This window comes from Lagenorhynchus albirostris, chromosome 1 (genome assembly GCF_949774975.1).
Source record: "Lagenorhynchus albirostris chromosome 1, mLagAlb1.1, whole genome shotgun sequence".
Taxonomy (NCBI): domain Eukaryota; kingdom Metazoa; phylum Chordata; class Mammalia; order Artiodactyla; family Delphinidae; genus Lagenorhynchus; species Lagenorhynchus albirostris.
In genome coordinates this window covers 31,643,043-31,669,642 of record NC_083095.1, presented here as the reverse complement: position 1 = coordinate 31,669,642, position 26,600 = coordinate 31,643,043, and the positions used below count along the sequence as shown (strand labels likewise).

General features: G+C 39.6%; 1 protein-coding gene across 5 annotated transcripts in view; it reads right to left on the bottom strand.

Annotated features, from left to right (window-relative positions):
• MED6 (mediator complex subunit 6) overlaps nucleotides 1–26,600 on the bottom strand; it is a 59,075-nt gene that overhangs the window by 11,330 nt on the left and 21,145 nt on the right. For 2 of the 5 annotated variants that reach the window (XM_060140161.1, XM_060140170.1), the window contains exon 9: nucleotides 23,348–23,394. In XM_060140161.1, coding sequence (XP_059996144.1) covers nucleotides 23,370–23,394 — 25 coding nt within the window. In that variant the 3' untranslated portion in view covers nucleotides 23,348–23,369. Of the gene's footprint in view, nucleotides 1–14,509; nucleotides 14,865–22,310; nucleotides 24,958–26,600 lie in introns of those variants that run through there. The other 3 variants (XM_060140151.1, XM_060140134.1, XM_060140143.1) reach the window with 3 other exon arrangements.

The following is a 26,600-nucleotide window of genomic DNA, read 5'->3' as shown; positions in this document are numbered from 1 at the left end:
ATTAAATACTATTTTAAATTAAAATAAAAACAAAAATCACAATATACAGAATGCCACTAGAGCAGTATTTAGAAGGAAATTTATAGTATTAAATGCCTATATTAAGAAATAATAGGGAGAAATAGACAGCAATACAATAATAGAAGGGGACTTCAATACCCCATTTTTATCAATGGCGAGATCATCCAGACACAAGATCAACAGGGAAACATTAGACTTAAACTACACGTGATATCTGATGGAGTTAACATCAGATATAATACATATACAGAACATTTCTCCAAAAACAGCAGAATACACATTCTTGTCGAGAGCACAGGGAACATTCTCCAGTATAGATCACATGTTGAGCCAAAAACAAGTCTTAATAAATTTAAGAAAACTGAAATCATATCAAGCATCTTTTCCAACCACCATGGTATGAAACTAGAAATCAGTTACAAAAAGAAAACTGGAAAATTCCCAAATATGTGGAGATTAAACAACATGCTATAACAACCAATGGGTCAAAGCAGAAATCAAAAGAGAAATCAAAAAATATCTTGAGAAATGAAAATGGAAATACAACATACCAAACTTTATGGGATGCAGCAAAAGCAGTTCTAAGAGGAAAGTTCATGGCAATAAATGCCTACATTAAGAAACAAGAAAAATCTCAAATAACAACCACCCTTTACACCTCAAAGAAATAGGAAAAGAAGAACAAACTAAGCCCGAAGTTCATAGAAGGAAGGAAACGACAAAGATCAGAGTAGAAATAAATGAAATAGAGACTAAACAGATAATAGAAAAGATGAATAAAACTAAGAGTTTATTTTTTGAAAAGATAAACAAAATAGAAGAAACCTTTAGCTAGATTCATAAAGAAGAGAAACAGCACCCAAATAAAACTAGAAGTGAAAGAGGAGATGTTACAACTGATACTACAGAAATACAAAGGATCATAATACAACAGTATGAACAATTATATGCCAGCAAACTGGACAACCTAGAAAAAAATGGATAACTTCCTAGAAACATACAATCTACCACCTACTAAGACTGAATCATGAAGAAACAGAAAAAGTAGACAGATCAATTACTATGAAGGAGATTGAATCAGTAATCAGGAACCTCTCAACAGAGGGCGGAGTCAAGATGGAGGACTAGGAGGATGCGAAATTCATGTCTCCACACAACTAGGGCACCTACCAGGCACCAGTGGGGGACCATGGACACCTAAGGGGATGGGAGGAATCCCCAGTGACCGGGTAGGACGTGGGGCATGCGGGGAGTGAAGCGGGAGGAGAAGTGGAGATGGGACGGGACTGACGCCCCTGAGGGGCGGCTGAGGGAGGGGAAGGGATCCCACGGTCGAAGGGGGAAACTGAGGGACGGTTGGGAGGACAGATCAAAAGGCAGCATGGTCAGGTTTCCCCTGCCCACATGGGTCCCTGGGAGACTGCTGAGACCCTGGACCTTATCCTCTGCCCACCAAGGGCCCCTCCAGCCACGTGGGTCCTGAGGGAGTGGGAGGGAGGGAAGGGGGAGCAAAAGTGAAGGCCAGACCTCTGGGACTGGCACCCCTGAGGGGTGCCTGGGGGAGGGAAGGAGTTCTTACACCCAGAGGTCCCACCCAAGGTTAGGAGTCCAGTGGGGATGAGGGATACTCTGGGGGAGATGGTGGGGTGGGACGTGGAGGAACAGAAGGGAATGTGGCCAGCGCTTTCCCCATCCACTTAGGCACCGGGGAGCCTGTTGGGCTGCTGGGCCTAATCCTCTGCCCTTGGAGCCTCCCTCCTGCTGTGCAGAGCCCAAGCCCCGCCCCTACACCCCCACGCAGGGCCCCACCTCTACACTCAGAGACCCCCTCTGACACCCCCTCTAATGAGCTGGGCCTAAACCCCACCCACATACACTGACCCAGGGCTTTATCTCCAAACTCCGAAACTCCGCACTCCAGAGGCCCTCCTTTGAAAGCACTGCCTCCCCTTCTGCACAGGTCCTAAGCAGAGGCCCTGTCCCAAGCTTGAACATCGCCCTGCCTAGGCCCCGCCCCCAAGGCCTTTTCTGACTGCATGGGTCCTGAGCCTTGGCCCCACCCCACCCTAAACCCCACCCCTGCTTAAGTTCCACCCTTGTCTAAACTCTGCTCCCCATAGTCAAGGCTTTTTTTTTTTTTTTCTTTTTTCCTCTTTTAGATTGGGGTTCTGTTTTACCTTGTTGATTCACTGTTGTTGATTCATTTATATTTTTATTTTTTCTGATAAATATTTTATTTTTCTAATTTTATTTTATTCTTTATACTTTGTTACTGTTCTCTGCTTTTGGCTTGTTCCCCCCACCCACCCCACGCCACCCCCCCTTTTTCTTTTTCGTTTATCTGTTGTGGTTTTATTTTACCTTGTTGCAGTTGTTTCAATTATATTTTTATTTTTCCTAATATATTTTTTATCTTTTGAATTTTATGTTGTTTTTTATTCTTTGATATTGTACTGCTCCTTTTTTTCCTTCTCTCTCTCTTTTTTTTTCCCGCACCATGCAGCTTGCGGGATATTGGTTCCCAGGCTGGAGGTTGGGCCCAAGCTCCTGTGATGGGAGCTCTGAGTCCAAACTGCTGAACTAACAGAGAACCCCAAAACCCAGGGAATATTAATCGGAGTGAGGCCTCCCAGAGGTCCTAATCTCAGCAGCAAGACCCAGCTCTACCCAATGGCCTGAAAACTCGTGCTGGATGCCTCAGGCCAAACAACCAGTAAGACAGGAATACAGCCCAACCCATCAAAAAAAAAAAGAAAAAAAGAAACAACAAAAAAATATATTACAGATGAAGGAGCAAGGTAAAAACCTACAAGACCAAATAAATGAAGATGAAATAGGCAATCTACCTGAAAAAGAATTCAGAGTAATGATAGTAAAGATGATCCAAAATCTTGGAAACAGAATGGAGAAAATACAAGAAACATTTAAGAAGGATCTAGAAGAACTAAAGAGCAAACAAACAGTGATGAAAAACACAATAACTGAAATTTAAAATACTCTAGAAGGAATCAATAGGAGAATAACTGAGGCAGAAGAATGGATAAGTGAGCTGGTAGACAAAATGGTGGAAATAACTTCCAGGAAGCAGAATAAAGAAAAAAGAAGGAAAAGAACTGAGGACAGTCTCAGAGACCTCTGGGACAACATTAAACACATCAACGTTTGAATTATACGGGTCCCAGAAGAAGAAGAGAAAAAGAAATGGTCTTAGAAAATATTCAAAGAGATTATAGTCAAAAACTTCCCTAATAAACTCATCAAGAAAAAGAGGGAGAGGACTCAAATCAATAAAATTAGAAATGAAAAAGGAGAAGTTACAACAGACTCCGCAGAAATACAAAGCATCCTAAGAGACTACTACAAGCAACTCTATGCCAATAAAATGAACAACCTGGAAGAAATGGACAAATTCTTAGAAAGGTATAAACTTCCAAGACTGAACCAGGAAGAAATACAAAATATGAACAGACCAATCACAAGCACTGAAATTGAAACTGTGATTAAAAATCTTCCAACAGGGCTTCCCTGGTGGCGCAGTGGTTGAGAGTCCGCCTGCTGATGCAGGGGACACGGGTTCATGCACTGGTCCAGGAAGATCCCACATGTGCGGAGCGGCTAGGCCCGTGAGCCATGGCTGCTGAGCCTGCAAGTCCAGAGCCGGTGCTCCGCAACGGGAGAGGCCACAACAGTGAGAGGCCCGTGTACCACAAACACACACAAAAAACCTTACAACAAACAAAAGCCCAGAACCAGAGGGCTTCACAGGTGAATTCTATCAAATATTTAGAGAAGAACTAACACCTATTCCTTTTCAAACTCTTCCAAAATATAGCAGAGGGAGGAACACTCCCAAACTCATTCTATGAGGCCGTCATCACCCTGATACCAAAACCAGTCAAAGATTTCACAAAAAAAGAACACTACAGGCCAATATCACTGATGAACATAGATGCAAAAATCTTCAACAAAATACTAGCAAACAGAATCCAACAGCACATTAAAAGGATAATACCCCATGATCAAGTGGGGTTTATCCCAGGAATGCAAGGATTCTTCAATATATGCAAATCAATGTGATAAACCATATTAACAAATTGAAGGAGAAAAACCATATGATCATCTCAACAGATGCAGAAAAAGCTTTTGACAACATTCAACACCCATTAATGATAAAAACTCTCCAGAAAGTAGGGATAGAGGGAACCTACCTCAACATAATAAAGATCATATATGACAAACCCACAGCCAACATCATTCTCAGTGTTTACAACCTGAAACCATTTCCTCTAAAATCAGGAAGAAGACAAGGTTGCCCACTCTCACCACTATAATTCAACATAGTTCTGGAAGTTTTGCCCACAGGAATCAGAGAAGAAAAAGAACTAAAAGGAATCCAAATTGGAAAAGAAGAAGTAAAACTGTCACTGTTTGCAGATGACATGATACTATACATAGAGAATCCTAAAGATGCTACCAGAAAACTACTAGAGCTAATCAATGAATTTTGTAGAGTAGCAGGATACAAAATAAATGCAGAGAAATCTCTTGCATTCCTATACACTAATGATCAAAAATCTGAAAGAGAAATTACAGAAACACTCCCATTTACCATTGCAACAAAAAGAATAAAATACCTAGGAATAAACCTACATAAGGAGACAAAAGACCTGTATGCAGAAAACTATAAGACACTGATGAAATAAATTAAAGATAATACAAATAGATGGAGAGGTATACCATGTTCTTGGATTGGAAGAATCAACATTGTGAAAATGACTATACTACCCAAAGCAGTCTACAGAGTCAGTGCAATCCCTATCAAACTACCAATGGCATTTTTCACAGAATTAGAACAAAATATTTCACAACTTGTATGGAAACACAAAAGACCCCGAATAGCCAAAGCAATCTTGAGAAAGAAAAATGTTACAGGTTCCCTGACTTCAGACTATACTACAAAGCTACAGTAATCAAGACAGTATGGTACTGGCATAAAAACAGAAATATAGATCAAAGGAACAGGATAGAAAGCCCAGAGATAACCAACACACATATGGTCACCTTATCTTTGACAAAGGAGGAAAGAATATACCATGGAGAAAAGTGGTGCTGGGGAAACTGGACAGCTACATGTAAAAGAATGAAATTAGAACACTTCCTAACACCATACACAAAAATAAACTCAAAATGGATTAAAGACCTAAATATAAGGCCAGAAACTATAAAACTCTTAGAGGAAAACATAGGCAGAACACTGTATGACATAAGTCACAGCAAGATCCTTTTTGACCCACCTGTTAGAGAAATGAAATAAAAAAAATAAATAAATAAATGGGACCTAATGAAAGTTAAAAGCTTTTGCACAGCAAAGGAAAACATAAACAAGATGAAAAGACAACCCTCAGGGGCTTCCCTGGTGGCGCAGTGCTTGAGAGTCCGCGTGCCAATGCAGGGGACACAGGTTTGTGCCCCAGTCTGGGAAGATCCCACATGCCACAGAGCAGCTGGGCCCGTGAGCCATGGCTGCTGAGCCTGCGCGTCCGGAGCCTGTGCTCCGCAACAGGAGAGGCCACAACAGTGAGAGGCCCGCGTACAGCAAAAAAAAAAAAAAAAGAAAAAGACAACCCTCAGAATGGGAGAAAATATTTGCAAACGAAACAACTAACAAGGGATTAATCTCCAAAATATACAAGCAGCTCATGCAGCTCAATATCAAAAAACAAACAACGCAATAGAAAAATGGGCAGAAGACTAAATAGACATTTCTCCAAAGAAGATATACAGATTGCCAACAAACACATGAAAGGATGCTCAACATCGCTAATTAGAGAAATGCAAATCAAAACTACAATGAGGTATCACCTCACACTGGTCAGGATGGCCAACATCAAAAAATCTACAAACAATAAATGCTGGAGAGGGTGTGGAGAAAGGGAAACCCTCTTGCACTGTTGGTGGGAATGTAAATTGACACAGCCACTATGAAGAACAGTATGGAGGTTCCTTAAAAAGCTAAAAGTAGAACTACCATATGACCCAGCTATCCCACTACTGGGCATATACTCTGAGAAAACCATAATTCAAAAACAGTCATTTACCACAATGTTCACTGCAGCACTATTTACAATAGCCAGGACATGGAAGCAACCTAAGTGTCCACTGACAGATGAATGGATAAAGAAGATGTGGCACATATATACAATGGAATATTATTCAGCCATAAAAAGAAATGAAATTGAGTTATTTATAGTGAGGTGGATGGACCTAGAGTCTGTCATACAGAATGAAATAAGTCAGAAAGAGAAAAACAAATACCATTTGCTAACACATATATAGGGAATCTTAAAAAAAACAATGTTTCTGATGAACCTAGGGGCAGGACAGGAATAAAGACACAGATGTAAAGAATGGACTTGAGGACATGGGGAGGGGGAAGGGTAAGCTGGGATGAAGTGAGAGAGTAGCATTGACATATACACACTACCAAATGTAAAATAGATAGCTAGTGGGAAGCAGCTGCATAGCACAGGGAGATCAGCTCAGTGGTTTGTGACCACCTAGAAGGGTGGGATAGGGAGAGTGGGAGGGAGATGCAAGAGGGAGGGGATACGGGGACATATGTATGCATATAGCTGATTCAGTACGTTATACAGCAGAAACTAACACAACATTGTAAAACAATTATATGCCAATAAAGATGTTAAAAAAAAAGAACCTCTCAACAAAGAAAAGTCAATGACCAGATATTTTCAACTGTGAATTTACCAAACGTATAAAGAAGAATTAATACCAATTGTTCTCAAAGTCTTCCAAAAATAGAAGAGGAAGGAACACTTCCAAACTCATTTTATAAGGTCCTCATTACCAATACCAAAAACAGACAAGGACACTATAAGAAAAGAAAACTACAAGCCATTATCTCTAATGAACATAGATGCAAAAATACTCAATAAAATATTAGCAAACCAAATTCAACAATATATTAAAAATGTCATACACCATGATCAAGTGGGATTTATTCCAGGATAAGTCAGACAGAGAGAGACAAATATTGCAGGACCTCGTGTATATGTAGAATCTAAAACCAAACCCACTGATACAGAGATCAGATTGGTATTTGCCAGAGGCAAGGGTGGGGGCGTTGGGTAAAATGGGTCAAAAGATACAAACTTCCAATTATAAGATAAAACAGTCCTGGGGATATAACATACAGCATGGATACTATAGTTAACAACACTGTATTGTATATTTGGAAGTTGCTAAGAGAGTAGATCTCAAAAGTTCTCATCACGGGCTTCCTTGGTGGTGCAGTGGTTGAGAGTCCGCCTGCCGATGCAGGGGACACGGGTTCATGCCCCAGTCCGGGAAGATCCCACATGCCGCAGAGCAGCTGGGCCCGTGAGCCATGGCCGCTGAGCCTGCGCGTCCGGAGCCTGTTCTCCGCAACGGGAGAGGCCACAACAGTGAGAGGCCCGCGTACCGCAAAAAAAAAAAAAAAAAAAAAAAAATCATGGAAAAAAATATATATATAAGGAAGAAGAGAGAACAATTCTATACAAACTCTCCAAGAAAACTGAAGAGGAGGAAATATGTCCCAACTATTGTCCTTTGCAGCCACCATTACCCTGATGTGGAAATCAGATTAAAACGTACATTAATACAAAAATTCGGATCAATGTTCCTCATGAACATAGATGGCGAAATCCTAAACAAAATGTTAGCAACTGAATTCAACAATATACAGGGCTTCCCTGGTGGCACAGTGGTTGAGAATCCTTCTGCCAAGGCAGGGGACACAGGTTCAAGCCCTGGTCCAGGAAGATCCCACATGCCACGGAGCAACTAAGCCCGTGCACCACAGCTACTGAGCCTGCACTCCAGAGCCCGCGAGCCACAACTACTGAGCCCACGTGCCACTACTACTGAAGCCCACATGCCTACAGCCCGTGCTCTGCAACAAGAGAAGCCACGACAATGAGATGCCCGCGCACCGCGACGAAGAGTAGCCCCCGCTTGCCGCAACTAGAGAAAGCCCGCACGCAATGAAGACCCAACGCAGCCAATAAATAAATAAATTTATTTAAAAAAACAATATATAAAAAGGATAATACACCATGATCAAATAAAATTTATCCTATGGATATAGGGTTGGTCTGAAAATCAATCAATGTATGTTACCATATTAACAAAGTTAAAATGAATAATGACATTGAGAAAGGAAGACAAAGAGTACACAGCCATTTTGGAAAAGGAGCAAGGGAACGGCCTGGAGCAAACAGACCTAACAAGCCCAGTAAAACAAAGCACCTGAAGGCTTGGGTCTTTGAGACAACAACTAGAGACCCACAGAAGCAAAAGATTATCTCTGTCCCACTGATGTATGTACAATTTCCAAAGGACAAAAGTGGAACTATAAATCCACCAGAGAGCAGAATCACTGAACTCCCAGCTCCCTAAAAGCTAGAGATACAGGCCTGACACACACTCCTAAGCTGTTGTTTCAGGAAGCAGACCCCCACCCGATGAAAACTGCTGACTGCAAGCACATGGACCCCAGACCAACAGAAACCAGAACGCTGATGACATTCAAAACTTCACTTTGATGCCAACCAAACTGAGAACTGAGCACAAGCTTATCAGGCACCCTGTGGCCCTCACACTGCCTTTAAAACCCTTTCCCTGAACATCCTTGGGGAGTTGGCACTCTTTCACCATCTCCCTTGTGCACAAGCTATCCTTTCAATAAAAAGTATTGCTTGCCTAAGAATCTTTTGGGAGTGATATTCATTTCTGTACTACTGCTGTCCAAGAATCCGGAGAAAGCCCAGTAACAATCTGATCACATCAATAGATCAGAAAAATCATTTGACAAAATCCAACATCCATTCCTAATAATAACTCCCAGAAAACTGTCAATAGAAGGGAACTTTTCAACATGATAAAGGGCATCTATGGAAGAATCTACAGCTAATGGTAGATTTTAATGGTAAGACATTGAATACCTTCCCCCTAAAATCAGAAACAAGACAAGAGGTTCTGGCCAGTGCAATCAGGCAAGAAAGAGAAATAAAAGGATTCAAGATTAGAAAGGAAGATTTAAAATTGTCTTTATTTATAGATGACATTTATAGATGTCTATGTAGAAATCCGAGGGAATCTATAAAAAAAGGTACTAGAACTAGTGAGTTTAACAAGCTCAAAGGACGCAAGATGAATATGCAGCAGTCAATTCTATTTTTATATACTAGCAATGAACTGGAAATTAAAATTTTTAAAGAATACTATTACACAGCCAAAAAAAAATTAAGTACTTAGCAATAATTCTGACAAAAGCTGTGAAAAACCTGTAACTTAAAACTATAAACATCAGTGAGAGAAATTAACACCAACCTAAATAAGTGGTGAGATCTTATTCACTGATCTGAATAATTAACATCATTAAGATGTCAATTTTCCCCAGAATGACCAATCAGAAGGTTTTACTTGTAGAATTTGACAAACTGATTCTAAAATTCAAACAGAAATGCGAAAGATCTAGAATAGCCTATCCACTTTGAAAAAGAAGAAAAAGTTGGAGGACTACCATTTTCTGATTTCAAGACATATGAAGTTAGTCTCAAAACAGTGGGTTATTTGTGTAACAATAGATCAATAGAACAGAATAGAAAGACTAGAAATACACCCACACAAATTTGGCAACAGATTTTTGACAAGTGTACAAAGGTAAATCACTGGAGAAAGGATAGTCTTTTTACATACAGTGCTGGAACAACTGAATGGAAAACAAAAGAACTTACTTTCATACCTTGAACCACATACAAAAATCAGTCCAAAATAGACCACAGTCCAACATGTAAAACTGAAAACTATAAAACTTCTAAAAGTAAACAGAGGAGAAATGTTTTTTTCTTTTTAGGAGAAATCTTTTAAACCTAGGGCCTAGGGTTAAGCAAAGATTTCTTAGATATGGTAGAGAATGTAAAATCCATAAAAGAACAAATTGATAAGTTGAACTTCATCAAAACTACAAACTTCTCTTTAAAATATTTTATTAAGAGAATGAAGAGACAAGCCACAGATTGGGATAAAATATTTTCAAAACATATATTTGCTAAAGGACTATTCAAAATATATAAAAAGCTCAGTAAGAAAAGAAACAACTCCTCAAGAAACAGGCAAAAGATGTGAACATATACTTTATCCACTCCCAAGTTTTTACCCAAGAGAAAAGAAAGATCAGGTTCATACAAAGATTTATACATGAAGGCTCATAGCAGCTTCATTTGTAATAGTCTCAAACTAGAAACAAGCCAAATGTTCATCAACAGGAAAACAGATAAGCAAATAATGGTGAAGGTTTCAGGGGTGTACACATATGTCAAAATTTAGCTTGTTACACAATTTAAATATGTGCAGTTTATTATAGATTAAATAAACTGCAATAAAGCTGTTTTATTAAAATAAAAATTTTAAGGGGTGAAAAAATGATACTATATTAAAGTATTGGCAGTCCCTAACTCTCTCTCTCTCTCTCTCTCTCTCTCTCTCTCTCACAAGCACACACACACACACACACACACACACACACACACTTCACTATCTACTTCAGGTGTTTAGCAAAAATGCAGCAACACCCTCTTAGTCTTCCTCACGGAAGCTCACTTACGTTATATCGCTCTTACAAACAACCAGCTGCTGGCTTTAGCAAACTTTTATCAGCCCACAGTGGAAACAAGTTAATGAAAATTTAGTTTTGCCTTTTTGTTCAGGACCAACACCAAGAAGTGAACCAGGCTTGGGCTCTCAACTTCCATAGCCTCTGGTTCCAGAGTGCTAAGATTCCCTAAATTTCTCTCTTCTGAATTGAATTCCCATCACCCCAGTGCGCCTTTTGCTGCTGTCTTTCCTCTACTGTACACCCTCTCACTCCTCCCCTCCAAACCGAGTGATTGCCTGCTCAGTTCCCTCTTGTTCTCACTCTGCTTTTCCCCTTAAGTCTCTCTGTGGCCACCTTCCAGACCCTGGAACCTTGGCGCCAGTTCCTTACAACGGACAAACACTGAGGAACCGCCCTTTTTCTTTGGGGCGGGGCGGGGCGGGGCGGCGGCCGCCGAACCCAGGAGGCTGGGTTACCGCCTTGGAAGAGGATTTGCCTCGGAAGCAAGAGTTTCAGACTCAAGTCTCCAACACCCACCTTCCTAGCACAGCTGACAGCTGCCCCCAAGCTCTCCGAAAGGCCGCATCCTGGAAAGCGAAAGCGGTGTGGGCCGGGTGCCTGCCGCTGGGCGCCCTCCTGCGGCTCAGGCTCCAGGTACTCCTGGCCCCCGCGCGGGCTCCTCGCAAACTCAGCCCAACGGGCACTTGGTCTCCCACGCAGTGCTTCCCCGGAAGGCCTCCAACGCCCCCAGAGCACGTGGAGCCTTCGATGTGTCCCGCGGGCTGGCCGACAGCTGGCAGCCACGTCATTCGTCTACAGCCTAAGAAGCTCTTGGTTTCCAGACACCTACCTACATGGAGCAGGGCGGCTTCCATGAGAATCAGCCCTTCATCCAGAATAACTGCTACTCTCATGGTTATGTGGAAGGGCTCCCAATTCCCTGGTTGTCCAGCATTTGGGGGCCTTTCGAGGGATGCCACTGATAAATGATCTCACTTATGAAACAGAGCCCTTAAGGACTCTACCACATTTGAACACCAGTTGTGTAAGACAGTAACAAGGTTCAATTCCCACGAAATGCAGCTTAGAAGAGGAAATAAATATGTCAGAAGCTGGAGTTCAAGGCAGAGAATTCAAAACTGCCACAATGCCACAAAATAGCTACTCCCATGGCTGGTGAACCCACTGGCCCTTTGTGGAGTGTGCTTGTGGTGGTGGACAATTACAGTTTCAATTATTCAAATAACAATGTCTCAAAGGCAACGGAAGTTATATTAAATGTGATCAATGTAACAGATTCCATCTACCTATGGCTAGGCCTTCATGTTTCTTTAATTGGGATTGAGATTTGGAACCAGGGGAATCTTATAAATGTTGAACAACACATGAGTCAACTTCTTGACAGCTTCAGTGAATGGAAAAGTATTCATCTTTATCCCCGTCTGCCACCTGATTTGGGGGATCTGTTTGTGTGCAAGGATTTTCCTAATATATTTAAGTTGGCCTGAATCTCAGGAATGTGCTACTGTCATTTTGGGCTAGCAGTTTATAAATTCCTCAAAGATACATCGATTGCTTTCATTTTGCAGTGGTCATTACTCACCAACTGGGTCATAATCTTGGTATGTCTCATACAGAGGAATTCTGTTCATGTAGGAAAAAACATTGCATCATGAATGCCTATAATACAAATACCAGTGCTTTTAGCAACTGCAGTTATGGAAGTTATTTTAACCTCATTAACCACAAAGGAGTCTGTCTGATGAATACACCAGCTTCTCAAAACATTATCCCATTGGAACAATGTGGCAACAAGGTAGTGGAAGGTGAAGAAGATTGCTGTGGGCTCAGAATGTCAGTGCAGAAGGGATCTGAAACCTTGGGCAGACTGTGCTTTTGGACCTTGCTATGTAAAATGTAAGTTTGCTTCTCTTGGAATGCTCTGTAGAGCACATGTCAGTGAATGTGACCTTCCTGAGTGGTACAATGGAAGTTCAAGGTGATGCCCTGACAATTTCTATGTGCAGGATGGGATGCCTTGTGGTGACAGCACCTACTGTTATCACAAAATGTACAACAGCCACAATAAACAATGTCAATATATTTTTGACCAAAAAGCAAGGAGTGTCCCCCAAGCTGCTACAAAACAATTAATGTGCAAAGAGATTGTTGTGGCCAATATGGCGTGGAAATTCAACATACAAAAGATGTCTTCCTTCAAATATTTTGTGTGAAGGAGTGCAGTGTGAATATATAGAAACAATTCCCAATCTAAAATAACACAACGCCATAATTCAGATAACACTGTTAACGGTACCAAGTGTTGGGAAACCAGCTACCACTTTAGGAGGGATACAGTTGATATTGGAGAAGTAAAAGATGGCACCTTGCATGCTCTAGGCAAGATATGTACGAGAAGGAGCTGTGTCAATTATTCAACCCTCAACTCTGCAAATTATAGAAATGTCATAAGAGAGGAGTATACAACGATGAAAAACATTGCCACTGTAGATACAAGTGTGCTCCTCCCTACTGTGACTTTACAGCCTATGGAGAAAGCTCAGACAGTGGTCCCGCTCCAAGGGGCAGTGTCCTTCCCTCACTATTAACAATTCTTTACACAGTAATTCTAGTCCAACTCGTTTTCCTTGCCTCAGTATCATTATGTTTTTATCAGAGTACTACTCTGTTTTTAAGAGTCCCTACTCAAGAAGAGTAAAAGAACTTAAAACAGGAAATAGAGTATTGCAAAATATTCACTGATTTAAAGAAAATGTCTTTGGAAAGAGAAGACATTGCATGATCATTGTCCAATGACCCACAGTTCATTAATTTAGAAAGTCTGATTAAAGGCAGATATTCTTGGTTCTCTGTATTTAATCAAAAGATAAGCAGGCGCCTAACTTCCAAAATTAAATGTCTTTTACTTTTCCTTAGTATTTAGTTCTTTCTATTTAAGGCAGGGTTGCTCTCAGCAGGAAACCCTGGAAATATGTTCCAGTGTTTTCATTATACTAGCTCTGTGGCTACACCCTTTAACCAGGTATAGGGGAATAAGTGTGTGGCATAATAACTAAGACAAAGCATTAAAAGGTATAGGCTCCTTTGTAATATCTGAAGTAGAAATGGTAGAGGAAAGAATAAGGCTAATAAATAAAGAGCCAGAAATGAGATGAGAATTACAAAAAGATATTAAAAGGCAAAACTCATGGAGTCAAAGGAAAGCACAGGAAAATATGCTTTCTGTTTCTATGGTTTTCCTAAAAGCAGGTAATGGTCTGAAAAGATCTCCAGTGAATTAGTTTCGGAAAGGAATCTGGCAAGAGAGAGAGAGAGAGAGAGAGAGAGAGAGAGAGAGAGAGAGAGAGAGTGTGTGTGTGTGTGTGTGTGTGTGTGTGTGTGTGTGTGTAGTGCCAAGTACACTGTACAGAGCTGTGGAGACTCTCCTGCCCTCTAGAGTTGCTCCATGTCTAGCTGGGATGAACAGATGTGAGAATTTACAGAATTACAGTAGAGGAGGATAAGTGCTCTAAGATGGTGTACACAGGGTTCTTGGAAGCATAAGTTACTGGAGGGGAGAAGAGGCAATCAAAAAGGTTTCCTAAAAGAGGTGACAGCTAAACTGAGTCACCTCAGAAGGAAAAGTGATAATGAAAGTAGCCAACCCTTACTGAATGCTTATCAAGTATCAGGTTCTAATGTAAAATAATATTAATTAATTTAACTTTCAAAAAACAATCCTCACATGTAGGTATTGCTGTTATCCCCATTTTATAGTTGGAGAAACTGGGCACAGAAGGATTGGATAACATACTCAAGGACACGGATGGCAAAAAATGAAGTAGTATTTGAACCTAGGCTGTATTCTTCATCATTAAACTAAGAGTTAAAATTATGCATAGCAGAGAAGACAGTGCACAGACTTTAAAGTTGGAGAATCCGAGTTCTGCCACTTATTAGCAATAGTACTTCCACATTTCAATCTCTGCAAATTTTTAGTTCCTTGATTGTAACACCACTATCAGTTGCCTACAGGATTGATGTGAACATTAAAGATAGCGCACGTAAAACATCTGTCGCATAGTAACGATGGTGGTGTTGCCTTCCACACTCTCTGCTGTTCCTCATAGGCAAAAGTCAAGGGCAAGCATGGCACAGGGAGATCAGCTCGGTGATTTGTGTCCACCTAGAGGGGTGGGATAGGAAGGGTGGGAGGGAGATGCAAGAGGGAGGAGATATGGGGATATATGTATATGTATAACTGATATACTTTGTTATAAAGCAGAAACTAACACACCATTGTAAAGCAATTATACTCCAATAAAGATGTTAAAAAAAAAAATTCAAGGGCAAGAACTCAGCATTTTGCTTTGCTGTTACTCAAGTTCCAAAGTATGAATCAGGACAAGAGTGTTAGGGTGGAGTTTTCTAAGTCATCCTAAAATGTGCTAGTCATAGCATACATGGACCTGGGTGTTCATTCATTCATCCTTTCATTCAGCAAACATTTACTGCTGTTGGGCACGGTGAGAAATGCTGGGGATGTAGCAACAATCAACTCTGATATTGCTTATGGAAGTTAAAGTCTAATACAGGAGGCAGACATTAAACAAATAAGGACAATTGTGTTGAGAACTCCCAAAAGAGAATGTTAGGGCCTGTGAAAATGTATAAACTAGTGTGAGTCAGAAAAGGCTTCCCTGAGGAAGAGACACTTGATCTGAGACGTGAAAATGAAGTAAAAATAAGCAAGCTGGGAGGTAAAATGTAAAAATTTCACGAAAAAGGAACGTGGCGGGAGAGGCCACAGCAGTAAGAGGCCCGCGTACCGCAAAAAAAAAAAAAAAAAAAAAAGGAACAACATCTTCAAAAACTTATCATTGGCATTTGACAAAGTTAACCACTCCCTCCTCCTTGAACTGCTTTCTTCATTTGGTTTTCAGGGGCTCACTTCTGGCTGCTGCTACTCATATTCACTGCTATTCTTTCATATCTCCACAACCCTGAATGATGGAGTGTTTTAGTGCTTAGTCCTCGGGTATTTTCCCCTCTCTCTGCACTCATCCTACTGGTGATCTCATTCCACCTCATGGTATTAAAGACCATATACATGCAGATGACTCCAAAATGTGACCTCCAGCCTGAGACTTCTTTAATATCCAGATACATGCTTCCAGCTGCCTACTTGTCATCACCACTTGAATGTCTAATTAACACCTCAAAATAAGTATGTCCAAACTGAATTATTTATCTCCCCCCTCCCATCCGCATCCCTAAATCTGCTTGTCTCAGTCTTCCCCATCCCAGTTAATGACAAATCTATCTTTTGAGATGCTCAGAACAAAAGCCTTACAGTCATCCTTGATTCTTCTTTTTGTTACTTCATATCTAATCTGTGAGCAAATCCTATTGTTGCAACCTTCAGAATATACACAGAATCTGATTACTTTTCACCACCTCCACTATTACCACATGGTCAAAGCTACCATCATCTTTCACCTTGATTACTGCCATAGCCTCCTAATTTGTCTTCTGCTTCCATTCTGATCTGCAACACTCAATTCCCACACAGGAGACAGAGTGAATTCTTCTACAAGTAATGATGCGTCATATCATCATTACTTTGCTCAGAATCCTCCAAAGATTTCCCATCTCATTCACAATAACGGTCTACCGAATATTCTATAAAGTCCTACCCAATACAACTCCTGCCACCACTACCCATCCCTTCCACCTTATCGCTCTGATTCATCTCCTACCTATTCTGTACTTTGTTCACTCCTTTTCAGCTGTTCTCCTTGCTGATCCACTAACACACCAAAGCATGACCCCACCTCAGGATCTTTTTAATCCTTGTTACTTCCTTGACCTGAGTGGATGGAAGGAAGGAGAAATGGAGACAAAGTAAAGGGAGCACACAAAATCTCACATACTCCTGGATGCAGAACAGAAGCAGTTATTTGAAAGAAGCCTGGGTCAGACCTATCTGATGATCTTGGAGAGTCTCTGGAGAGGCAGGAGGCAACTGGAGCTCACCCTGGGGACACAGACACTGGTGGCAGCCATTTTAGGGAGGTTGTCTACCACATGGACACTGGTGCTGGCAAGCGTCATTTTGGAATCCTCCCTCTAGCTTATCAGCCTCAGGACCCAGCCTTGCCCCCACCCAACAGCCTGTAGGCACCAGTACTGGGATGCCACAGGTCAAGCAACTAACTAGGCAGGGACACAGCCCCACCCACCAGCAGGCGGGTTGCCTTAAGAACCCCTGAGCCCACAGCTGCCTCTGGACACGGCCCTGCCCAATACAGAGCCCAGGACCCAGCCCCACACACCAGTGCACAGGCACTAGACCTGATACCTCCAAGGTCCTGCGGCCAGAGGAACTGGGGCCAAGCTCTTCCCACCAGTGGGCAGGCACCAGCTGCAGGACAATTGCAGCCTGCAGACCCAGCCCACCCACAAGCAGGCCAACACAAGCTTTAAGACACCTCAGACACTGCAGCCAGCTGTGTCAGGAACTGGCCCCACCCACCAGCAGCCAGCAGCCTCTGCACAGGCAGGGCCTGGCAACCAAAGATACTGGAGGCCAACCAAGCCTACCAGACCACCCACAGTAGTCAGCCCACCACAACAGAACGACCCACTCAGCCCACATAGGGGGGACCCCTAGAGCATACAGCTCTGATGATGAGAGGGGACTGCACTGCTGGGACACACAGGATGTCTCCTACAAAAGGTCCCTTCTCTAAGGTTGGGAAACATAACCAATCTACCAGTAACAGAAATGAAAAAGCAAGCTAGGCAAAAATGAGGCAACAGAGGAACATATTCCAAATGAAGGAACAAGGTAAAACCCAAGAAGAAGAAATAAGTGAAGTGGAGACAGGCACTCTACCTAAGAAAGAGTTCAGGGTAATGATTATAAAGATGACCAAAGAACTCGGAAGAAGAATGGATGCAGAGCAAGAAGTCAGAAGTCTTTAACAAAGACTAGGAAAATATAAAGAGCAACCAAACAGAGATGAAGAACACAATAACTGAAATGAAAAATACACTAAAAGGAATCAACAGTATAGTAAATGATACAGAGGGACAGGTCAGCAAGCTGGAAGACAGAATAGTGGAAATCACTGAAGCTGAGCAGAGAAAAGAAAAAAGAATGAAAAGAAATGAGAACAGTTTAAGAGTCTCTGGGACAATATCAAACATACTAACATTCACAATCTAGGGATTCCAGAAGGAGAAGAGAGAAAGTGGCAGAGAACATACTTGAAAACATAACAGCTAAAAACTTCCCTAAGATGGGAAAGGAAACAGACATACAAGTAATACAAGTACAGGAAGCACAGAGTCCCAAACAGGATCAACCCAAAGAGAAACACACCAAGACACATTATAAGTAAAATGGCAAAAATTAAAGGTAAAGAGAGAATATTAAAAGCAACAAGGGAAAAGCAACAAGTTACATACAAGGGAATTCCCATAAGGCCATAAAGCTGACTTTACAGCAGAAAACTTTGCAGACAGGGAGAGGCACAATATAGTTACAGTGATGAAAAAGGAAAAACCTACAACCAAGAATGCTGTACCCAGCAAGGCTCTAACTCAGATTTGATTGAGAGATCATAAGTTTTACAGACAAGCAAAAGCTGAAAGAGCTCAGCACCACCAAACCAGCTTTACAAGAAAAGTAAAAGGAACTTCTCTAAGCAAGAAAAAAAAAGGCCACAACTAGAAACACGAAAATTGCAAAAGGAAAAAGGTCATCGGCAAAGGCAAAAGTACAGTAAAGGTAACAAAATCAACCACATGCAAAGTGTGTAGGAAGGTTAAAAGACAAAAGCAGTAAAATCATCTATATCTACAGTAAACAGTTAAGGGATATCAAAACAACTAGATACAAAATATGTCAAAAACAGTAATCATGACAGGAGGAAAGTACAAATGCAGGGCTATTAAAATGTTTGAAATCAAGAGATTAGCAACTTAAAACAGCATAGATAGATAGACAGATAGCTACATATAAAGCTCATGGTAAACTCAAACCAAAAATCTGTAAGAGATACATACACACAGAGAAAGGAATCCAAACATAACACCTCACCAGACCACAAAAGAAGAAGAAACAAAAAAGAACTGCAAAAACAATAAAAATGGCAATAAGAGCATACATATCAATAATTACTTTAAATGTAAATAGTCTAAATGCTCCAATCAAAAGACATAGAGTGGGGCTTCCCTGGTGGCGCAGTGGTTGAGAGTCCACCTGCTGATGCAGGGGACACGGGTTCGTGCCCTGGTCCGGGAGGATCCCACGTGCCGCGGAGCGGCTGGGCCCGTGAGCCATGGCCGCTGGGCCTGCGCGTCCGGAGCCTGTGCTCCGCAACGGGAGAGGCTGCAACAGTGAGAGGCCCACGTACCACCAAAAAAAAAAAAAAAAAAAAAGACATAGAGTGGCTGAATGTATACAAAAACAAGACTCATAAATATGCTGCCTAAAAAAGACTCACTTCAGATCTAAAGACACACATAAACTAAAAGTGAAGGGATGGAAAAAGATATTTCATACAAATGGAAATCAAAAGAAAGCCAAAGTAGCAATACTTATATCAGCGAAAATACACTTTAAAACAAAGACTGTTACAAGAGACAAAGAAGTACATTACATAATGATCAAAGGATCAAGCCAATAAAATATAGCAATTGTAAAATATACACACCCAATGTAGGACCACCTAAATATAGAAAAAAAATATTAACAGACTAAAAGGGAGAAATTGAGAGTAACACAATAATAGTAGGGAACTTTAACACTCGACTTACATCAATGGACAGATCATCCAGACTGAAAATCAGTAGGGAAACAAGGGCACACTTAGACCAGTAGAACACATATTCTTTTGAAGTGCACATGGAACGTTCTCCAGGATAGATCACATGCTAGGCCACAAAACAAGTCTCGGTAAATTTAAGAAAGTTGAAATCGTATCAAGCATCTTTTCTGACCACAACACTATGAGACTAGAAATCAACTACAAGAAAAAAATTGCAAAAGACACAAACTCGTGGAGGCTAAAAATATGTTACTAAATAACCAATGAATTGCTGCACTAAAGAGAAGTTTATAGCAATACAACCTTACCTCAGGAAATAAGAAAAAATCTCAAACAACCCAACTTACACCTAAAGGAACTAGAAAAAGAAGAACAAACACAACTCAAAGTTAGAAGGAAAGAAATCATAAAGATCAGAGCAGAAATGCATGAAATAGAGACTAAAAAAAGAAAGAAAAGATCAATGAAACTAAGAGCTGGTTCTTTGTAAAGAGAAACAAAAATGATAAACTTTTAGCCAGACTCATCAAGAAAAAAAGAGAGAGGGCCCAAATCAGAAATGGAAAAGAAGTTATAACCACAGAAATACAAAGGATCATAAAAGATTACTGTGAACAACTATATGCCAATAATGAAGAACCTACATGAAATGAACAAATTCTTAGAAATGTACAATCTCCCAAGACTAAACCAGGAAGAAATAGAAAATATGAACAGACAAATTACCAGTAATGAAAGTGATTACTGGTGAAAAAAGTGATCAGCAATTTTTTAAAACTCCCCAAAAACAAAGAACCAGACAGCTACACAGGTGAATGCTACCAAACATTTAGAGAAGAGTTAACACCTATCCTTCTCAAACTATTCCAAAAAACTGCAGAGGAAGGAACACTTCCAAACTCATTGTTCGAAACCAACATCACCTTGATATCCAAACAAGACAAAGATTATCAGAAAAAAATAAAATTAGAGGCCAATATCACTGATGAACATAGATGTAAAAATCTTTGACAAAACATTAGTAAACCAAACTCAACAGTACATTACAAAGATCATACACCATGATCAAGTGGGATTTATCCCAGGAATGCAAGGATGGCTCAATACCCATAAATCTATAAATGTGATACATATTAACAAATTGAAAAATAAAAATCATATAATCATTTCAATAGATGCAGTAAAAGACTTTGACAAAATTCAACATCCATTTATGATAAAAACTCTCCAGAAAGTGGGTGGTATAGAGGGAACAAACCTCAACATCATAAAGGCCATATATGATAAGCCCACAGCTAACACCATACTCAATGGTCAAAAGCTGAAAGCATTTCATCTAAATCAGGAACAAGAAAAGGATGCACACACTTGCCACTTTTTATTCAACATAGTATTGGAAGTCCTAGCCACAGCAATCAGACAAGACAAAGAAATAAAAGGAATCCAAATTGGAAATGAAGAAGTAAAACTGTCACTGTTTGCAGATGGCATGATACTATACTTAGAAAATCCAAAAGAAGCTACCAAAAACTACTGGAGTTCATCAATGAGTTCAGTAAAGTTGAGGGATACAAAAGTAATATACAGAAATCTGTTGCAGTTCTATATACTAACAACAAACTATCAGAAAGAAAAAATAAGGAAACAACTCCATTTTCAACCACATCAAAAAAGAATAAAATACCTAGGAATATACTTACCTAAGGAGGTAAAAGATCTGAACTCGGAACACTGACACTGATGAAAGAAACTGAAGATGACACAGATGGAAAGACATACTGTGTTCATAGGCCAGAAAAATTTATATTGGTAAAATGACCATACTACCCAAGGTTATCTACAGATTCAATGTACCTACTGAAATACCAATGGCATTTTTTCACAGAACTAAAACATATAATTTTAAATTTTGCATGGAAACACAAATGACCCTGAAAAGCTAAAACAATCTTGAGAAAGAAATGAGGTGGAGGTATCACACTCCCTGACTTTAGACCACATCACAAAGATACAGTAACCAAAACAGTATGGTACTAGCACAGAAAGAGACACACAGATCAAGGGAACAGAATACAGAGAAAGTCTAGAAATAAACCCATGCACTTATGGTCAATTAATTTACAACAAAGGAGGCAAGAATATACAATGAAGAAAAGACAGTCTCTTCAATAAGTGGTGCTGGGAAAACTGAACAGTTACATGTGAAAGAATGAAATTAAAACATTTTCTCAAACCATATACAAAAATAAACTTAAAATGCGTTAAAGATCTAAATGTAAGACCAGAAACCATAAAATTCTTAGAAAAAAACATAGGCAGAACACTCTTTGACATAAATCATAGATCTTTGGATCTGTCTTCTAAGAAAAACAAATAAAAGCAAAAATAAACAAATGGGACCTAATCAAACTTATAAGCTTCTGCACAGCAAAGGAAACCATTGACAAAACAAAAAGACATCCTACTGAATGGGAGAAAATATTTGCAAATGATATGACCAATAAGGGGTTAGTGGGGAGAAAGTGGGGAGGGGCAAGATAGAAGGGTATTAAGAGGTACAAGCTACTATGTATAAAAAAAATAAGCTACAAGGATATATTGTATAGCACAGGAAATATAGCCAATATTTTATAATAACTATAAATGGAGTATAATCTTTAAAAATTGTGAACCACTATGTTGTACATCTGAAACTTACATAATATTGTAAATCAACTATACCTTAATTAAAAAATATTTTTAAATGTGCCAAAGCCTTGAATAGACATTTCTCCAAAGATATGCAAATATTCTGCTTTAATTTTATAATTAATTTTATTAAAATATTTTATGTAAAAACAAATACACAAATGACCAATAAGCACATAAAAAGATGGTCAACCTCACTAATTATTAGGTGTGATTTTGTGATTTATAATAAGAAATATATATTTGGTCTTCTTCCTGGCACAGAACTCCTAAAACCCTTGGAATTTCCTGAGGGGAGAACCATAAAGGTGTCTTTTGTGATGTTAATGAGGTGACTTTTGGAAAGCCCCTATGTCACCTAAAAATGGGAGCTGGTCACCAGAGGAACCAACCTTGTGATTAGAGGGTTTCGATCCCACCCCACCCCCACCTCTGGGGATGGAAAGGGGGTTGAAGTTGGGTTTGATCACCAACAGCCAATAATTTAATCAATCATATCCATGTAATGAAGCCTCCATAAAAACCTTAAAAGGACAAGGTTCTGAAAGCTTTCCGGTCGGTGAACATGTGGAGATTCGGAGAGTGGTGCACCCAGAAAGGGCACGGAGGCTCTGCACCCCTTCCCACATGTATTGCCAGATATTTGTACATCACTGTATGTAGCAGCATTATTTTTTAAAAAATATTTATTTATTCGTTTGGCTGTGCTGCGTCTTAGTTGTGGGATGTGGGATCTTCATTGCTGTGTGTGAGATCTTTAGTTGCAGCACAAGGGTTCTTTAGTTGCGGCATGCAGGCTCCTTTAGTTGTGGCATGCGGGACCTAGTTCCCTGACCAGGGATCGAACACGGGCCCCCTGCGTTGGGAGCGCATAGTCTTAACCATTGGACCACCAGGGAAGTCCCTGTAGTAGCATTATTTACAATAGTGAAAAGGTGGAAGCAACTCAAATGTCCATGGACTGAGGAATGAATAAACAGAATGTGTGTGTGCATACATATATACATACAACAAAATATTATTTAACCTCAAAAAGGAAATTCTGACACATGCTAGAATATGGATGAACCTTGAAGACCTTATGCTAAGTGAAATAAGCCAAAAAACCAAATACTGTATGATTCCAGTTATATGAGATACCTACAGCAGTCAAATTCATCAGGACATCAGTAGAATGGTGGTTGCCAGGGGCTGGAGGAAGGGGAAAAAAGGGAGTGTTTAATGAACAGAGTTTCAGTTTGGAACGATGAAGAAGTTCTGGAGATGGATGGTGATGATAGCTGTGCAACAATGTGAATGTAGTTAATGTCACTGAATTGTATACTTAAAGTGCTTAAAATGGTAAATTTTATGTTTTTTATATTTTACCACAATTTTTTGAAAAGTATACAGATTGAAGATAAAACTCTTTTTTATTCCCAGATGACACTGATCATGGATGTAGAAATTCCTAAGCAATGCACAAAAAAGCTACCAGAACTAATTATTGAAGTTAGTAAAGTAACAGGATACAAGGTCTATATACTAGAGACAAACAAATGGAAATTAAAATTTTTTAAACATCTTTTACAACAGCATCAAAAAAATACGTTATGCTTAGGGGTAATTTTAACAAAACATGTATAAGACCTGTACTCTGAAAGCTCATAACTTTACTCTGAGAAATTAAAGAAAACCTAAATAAAAGGAGGAATATAACAAGTCGGTGGTTCTGAATACTCGATATTGCTAAACTGCTAAATTGTCAATTCTCCCCAAATTGATTTATAGATCAATCCCAACCAAATGGACTATACTCCTGAATGTGAAGTGTAAAATAATAAAGCTTGTAGATAATCACAGAGGAGTATATCTTCATAACCTCAATGTAGGGAAAAACCTCAGACAAGACACAAAAAAGCATTAACGATAAAGGAGAAGATTGACAAACTGAGCTACATTAAAATTAAGAACTTCTGATCATTTTTAGGTCACCATTAAAGGGTAAAAAGGCAAGCCAGAGTGGAGAGAAGATACATTTAAACACAATACATGTAACCAACAAAGGATTCTTATCCAAACATACAAAGGACTCTTCTTACTCTATAAGACAAACACAGACAAAACAGTAGAAAAATGTGCAAAAGACACACTTCACAAAAACGGATATTCAAGTAGCCAACAATCACAGGAAAAAAAGCTTAACATCATCAGATCACCAGGAAATACAAATTTCAGCCTCAACAAGATACCACTGTATACCCATCAGAATGACTAAAATTTTCTTTAGTTGACAGTATCAAGGGTCAACAAAGGTGTGGACAATAGGAACTCTCACACACTGCTGGTGGGAGTATAAACTGGAAAATAAAACAACAGAAATTTATTATCTCAAAGTTCTCAAATTTATTATCTCAAAGCTAGAAGTCCAAAATCAAGGTATGTGCAGGGCCATGTTCCCCCTGAAACCTACAGGGGAATCCTTCCTTGCCTCCTCCTTGCTTCTGGTAATTTGGTGTCAATCTTTGGTGTTTTTAAGCTTGTAGATGCAACACTCCAATCTTCTATCTTCACATGGTGTCTCCCTTTGTCTCTTCATGTGGCATTCTTTTTATAAGGTCACCAGTCACATCAGATTAGGGTCTCAGCCTACTCTAGCAAGACCTCATCTTAACTAATAACATCTGAAATGACCCTATTTCCAAATAACGTCACATTCTGAGGTACTGGCAGTTAGGACTTCAACATTTTGGGGGTGAGATGACACAATTCAGCCTATAATATACACCAAAAAGAATATTCATAAAAGCAAGTTTTCACAATAGCCCCAAACTACAAACAATCCAAATGTCCATCACCATTAGAATGGATTTTTTAAAATTGTAATACATGTATATAAAGGAATACTGTACAGAAATGAAAAAAAAAAAGAACTACAATAACATGAAACAACTATGATAAATGTCACAAACATAGTATTGAACAAAATAAGTCATACATGAAATACACATACTAAATCTATTCATACTAAAAATAAAAAGTAGGCAATAAAAACTAAAAATTTATTTAGGGATGCAAGGTGATGTGGTAAAAATGTGAAGAAAATAAGTGATTACCATAAAACAGGATAAGTGTGACCTCTAATCGGGACAAACATTGTGATTAGGAGGGGACATAAAGGAGCTTCTGGGGCATTGGCAATGTTCAATTTCTTTACCTGCATGGTAAGTTACACAGGTACAATGAACTGTACTATTATTTTGTGTACTTTTCTGTTAACTGATATTTTAAAATAATGTAAGTGAAAGAAAAAGGAGCTTTGCTGGAAATAAAAAGTTGAAAAAATACTAGAGTTAATATCTTTATGTCAAATCAAAGTTCATGCTTAAATAAGTGGAAAGTAAGCAAAGTGCAAAAGTTCATATAATATGTTGCCTTTTGTGTTAGAAGGGGAAATAAGAAAACATCTATTCATTTGTGCAGCAGAAATACAGTAAAGGTAAACTAGAGACTAATTAGGTTCATTTCTGTGAGAGGGGCAGGTAGGAATAAGGTGGAAAAGATAGAAGAAATGAGGAAGGGGTATGACACTTAGAATCTCTTTTGGACAGGTCTGACTTTAAGAACTATGCTAATAAAAAAAAAAAAAAGAACTATGCTAATAACTCACACATCCCACAGTACAACAACAAAACAAAATAATCAATAACAATGAGGGGAAAAACTAAAATGGAATTCAAAGCAGAACCAAATGAACTGGAACATCTAATAAATGAGTAGTGTAACCACACTGGGGGAAAAAAAAATTAACCCAAGTGATTTTTAAACACAGTATCTGAACTATGTATCTACAAACTAAAGACAAAAAGAAGTCTAAGCAAATACTGAATTCTAATTAAGAGGTTTCTTTTTTTGCAGAGGTATAGGTTAGCAATTCTAAAACAACTTTCTGTTATTCTAGGATTAAGCAAATAAGTACAAACATTGTGTATAACAAGAAACAGTTCTAATCAATGTGGAAGAAAGTTACAAATGTGAAAGAGAACAGCGTAAACCCTGTGATGAATAAACTGGAATTGGTGTTATCAGTGTGAATTGGTTCCTTTTAATATATATAGAATAGGGCTTCCCTGGTGGCGAAGTGGTTGAGAGTCCGCCTGCCGATGCAGGGGACACGGGTTTGTGCCCCGGGAAGATCCCACATGCCGCAGAGCGGCTGGGCCCGTGAGCCATGGCCGCTGAGCCTGCGCGTCCGGAGCCTGTGCTCCGCGACGGGAGAGGCCACAACAGTGAGAGGCCCGCGTACCGCAAAAAAAAAAAAAAAAAAAAAATATATATATATATATATATATATATATATAGAGAGAGAGAGAGAGAGAGAGAGAGAGAGAGAGAGAGAGAGAGAGAGAGTAGACAGA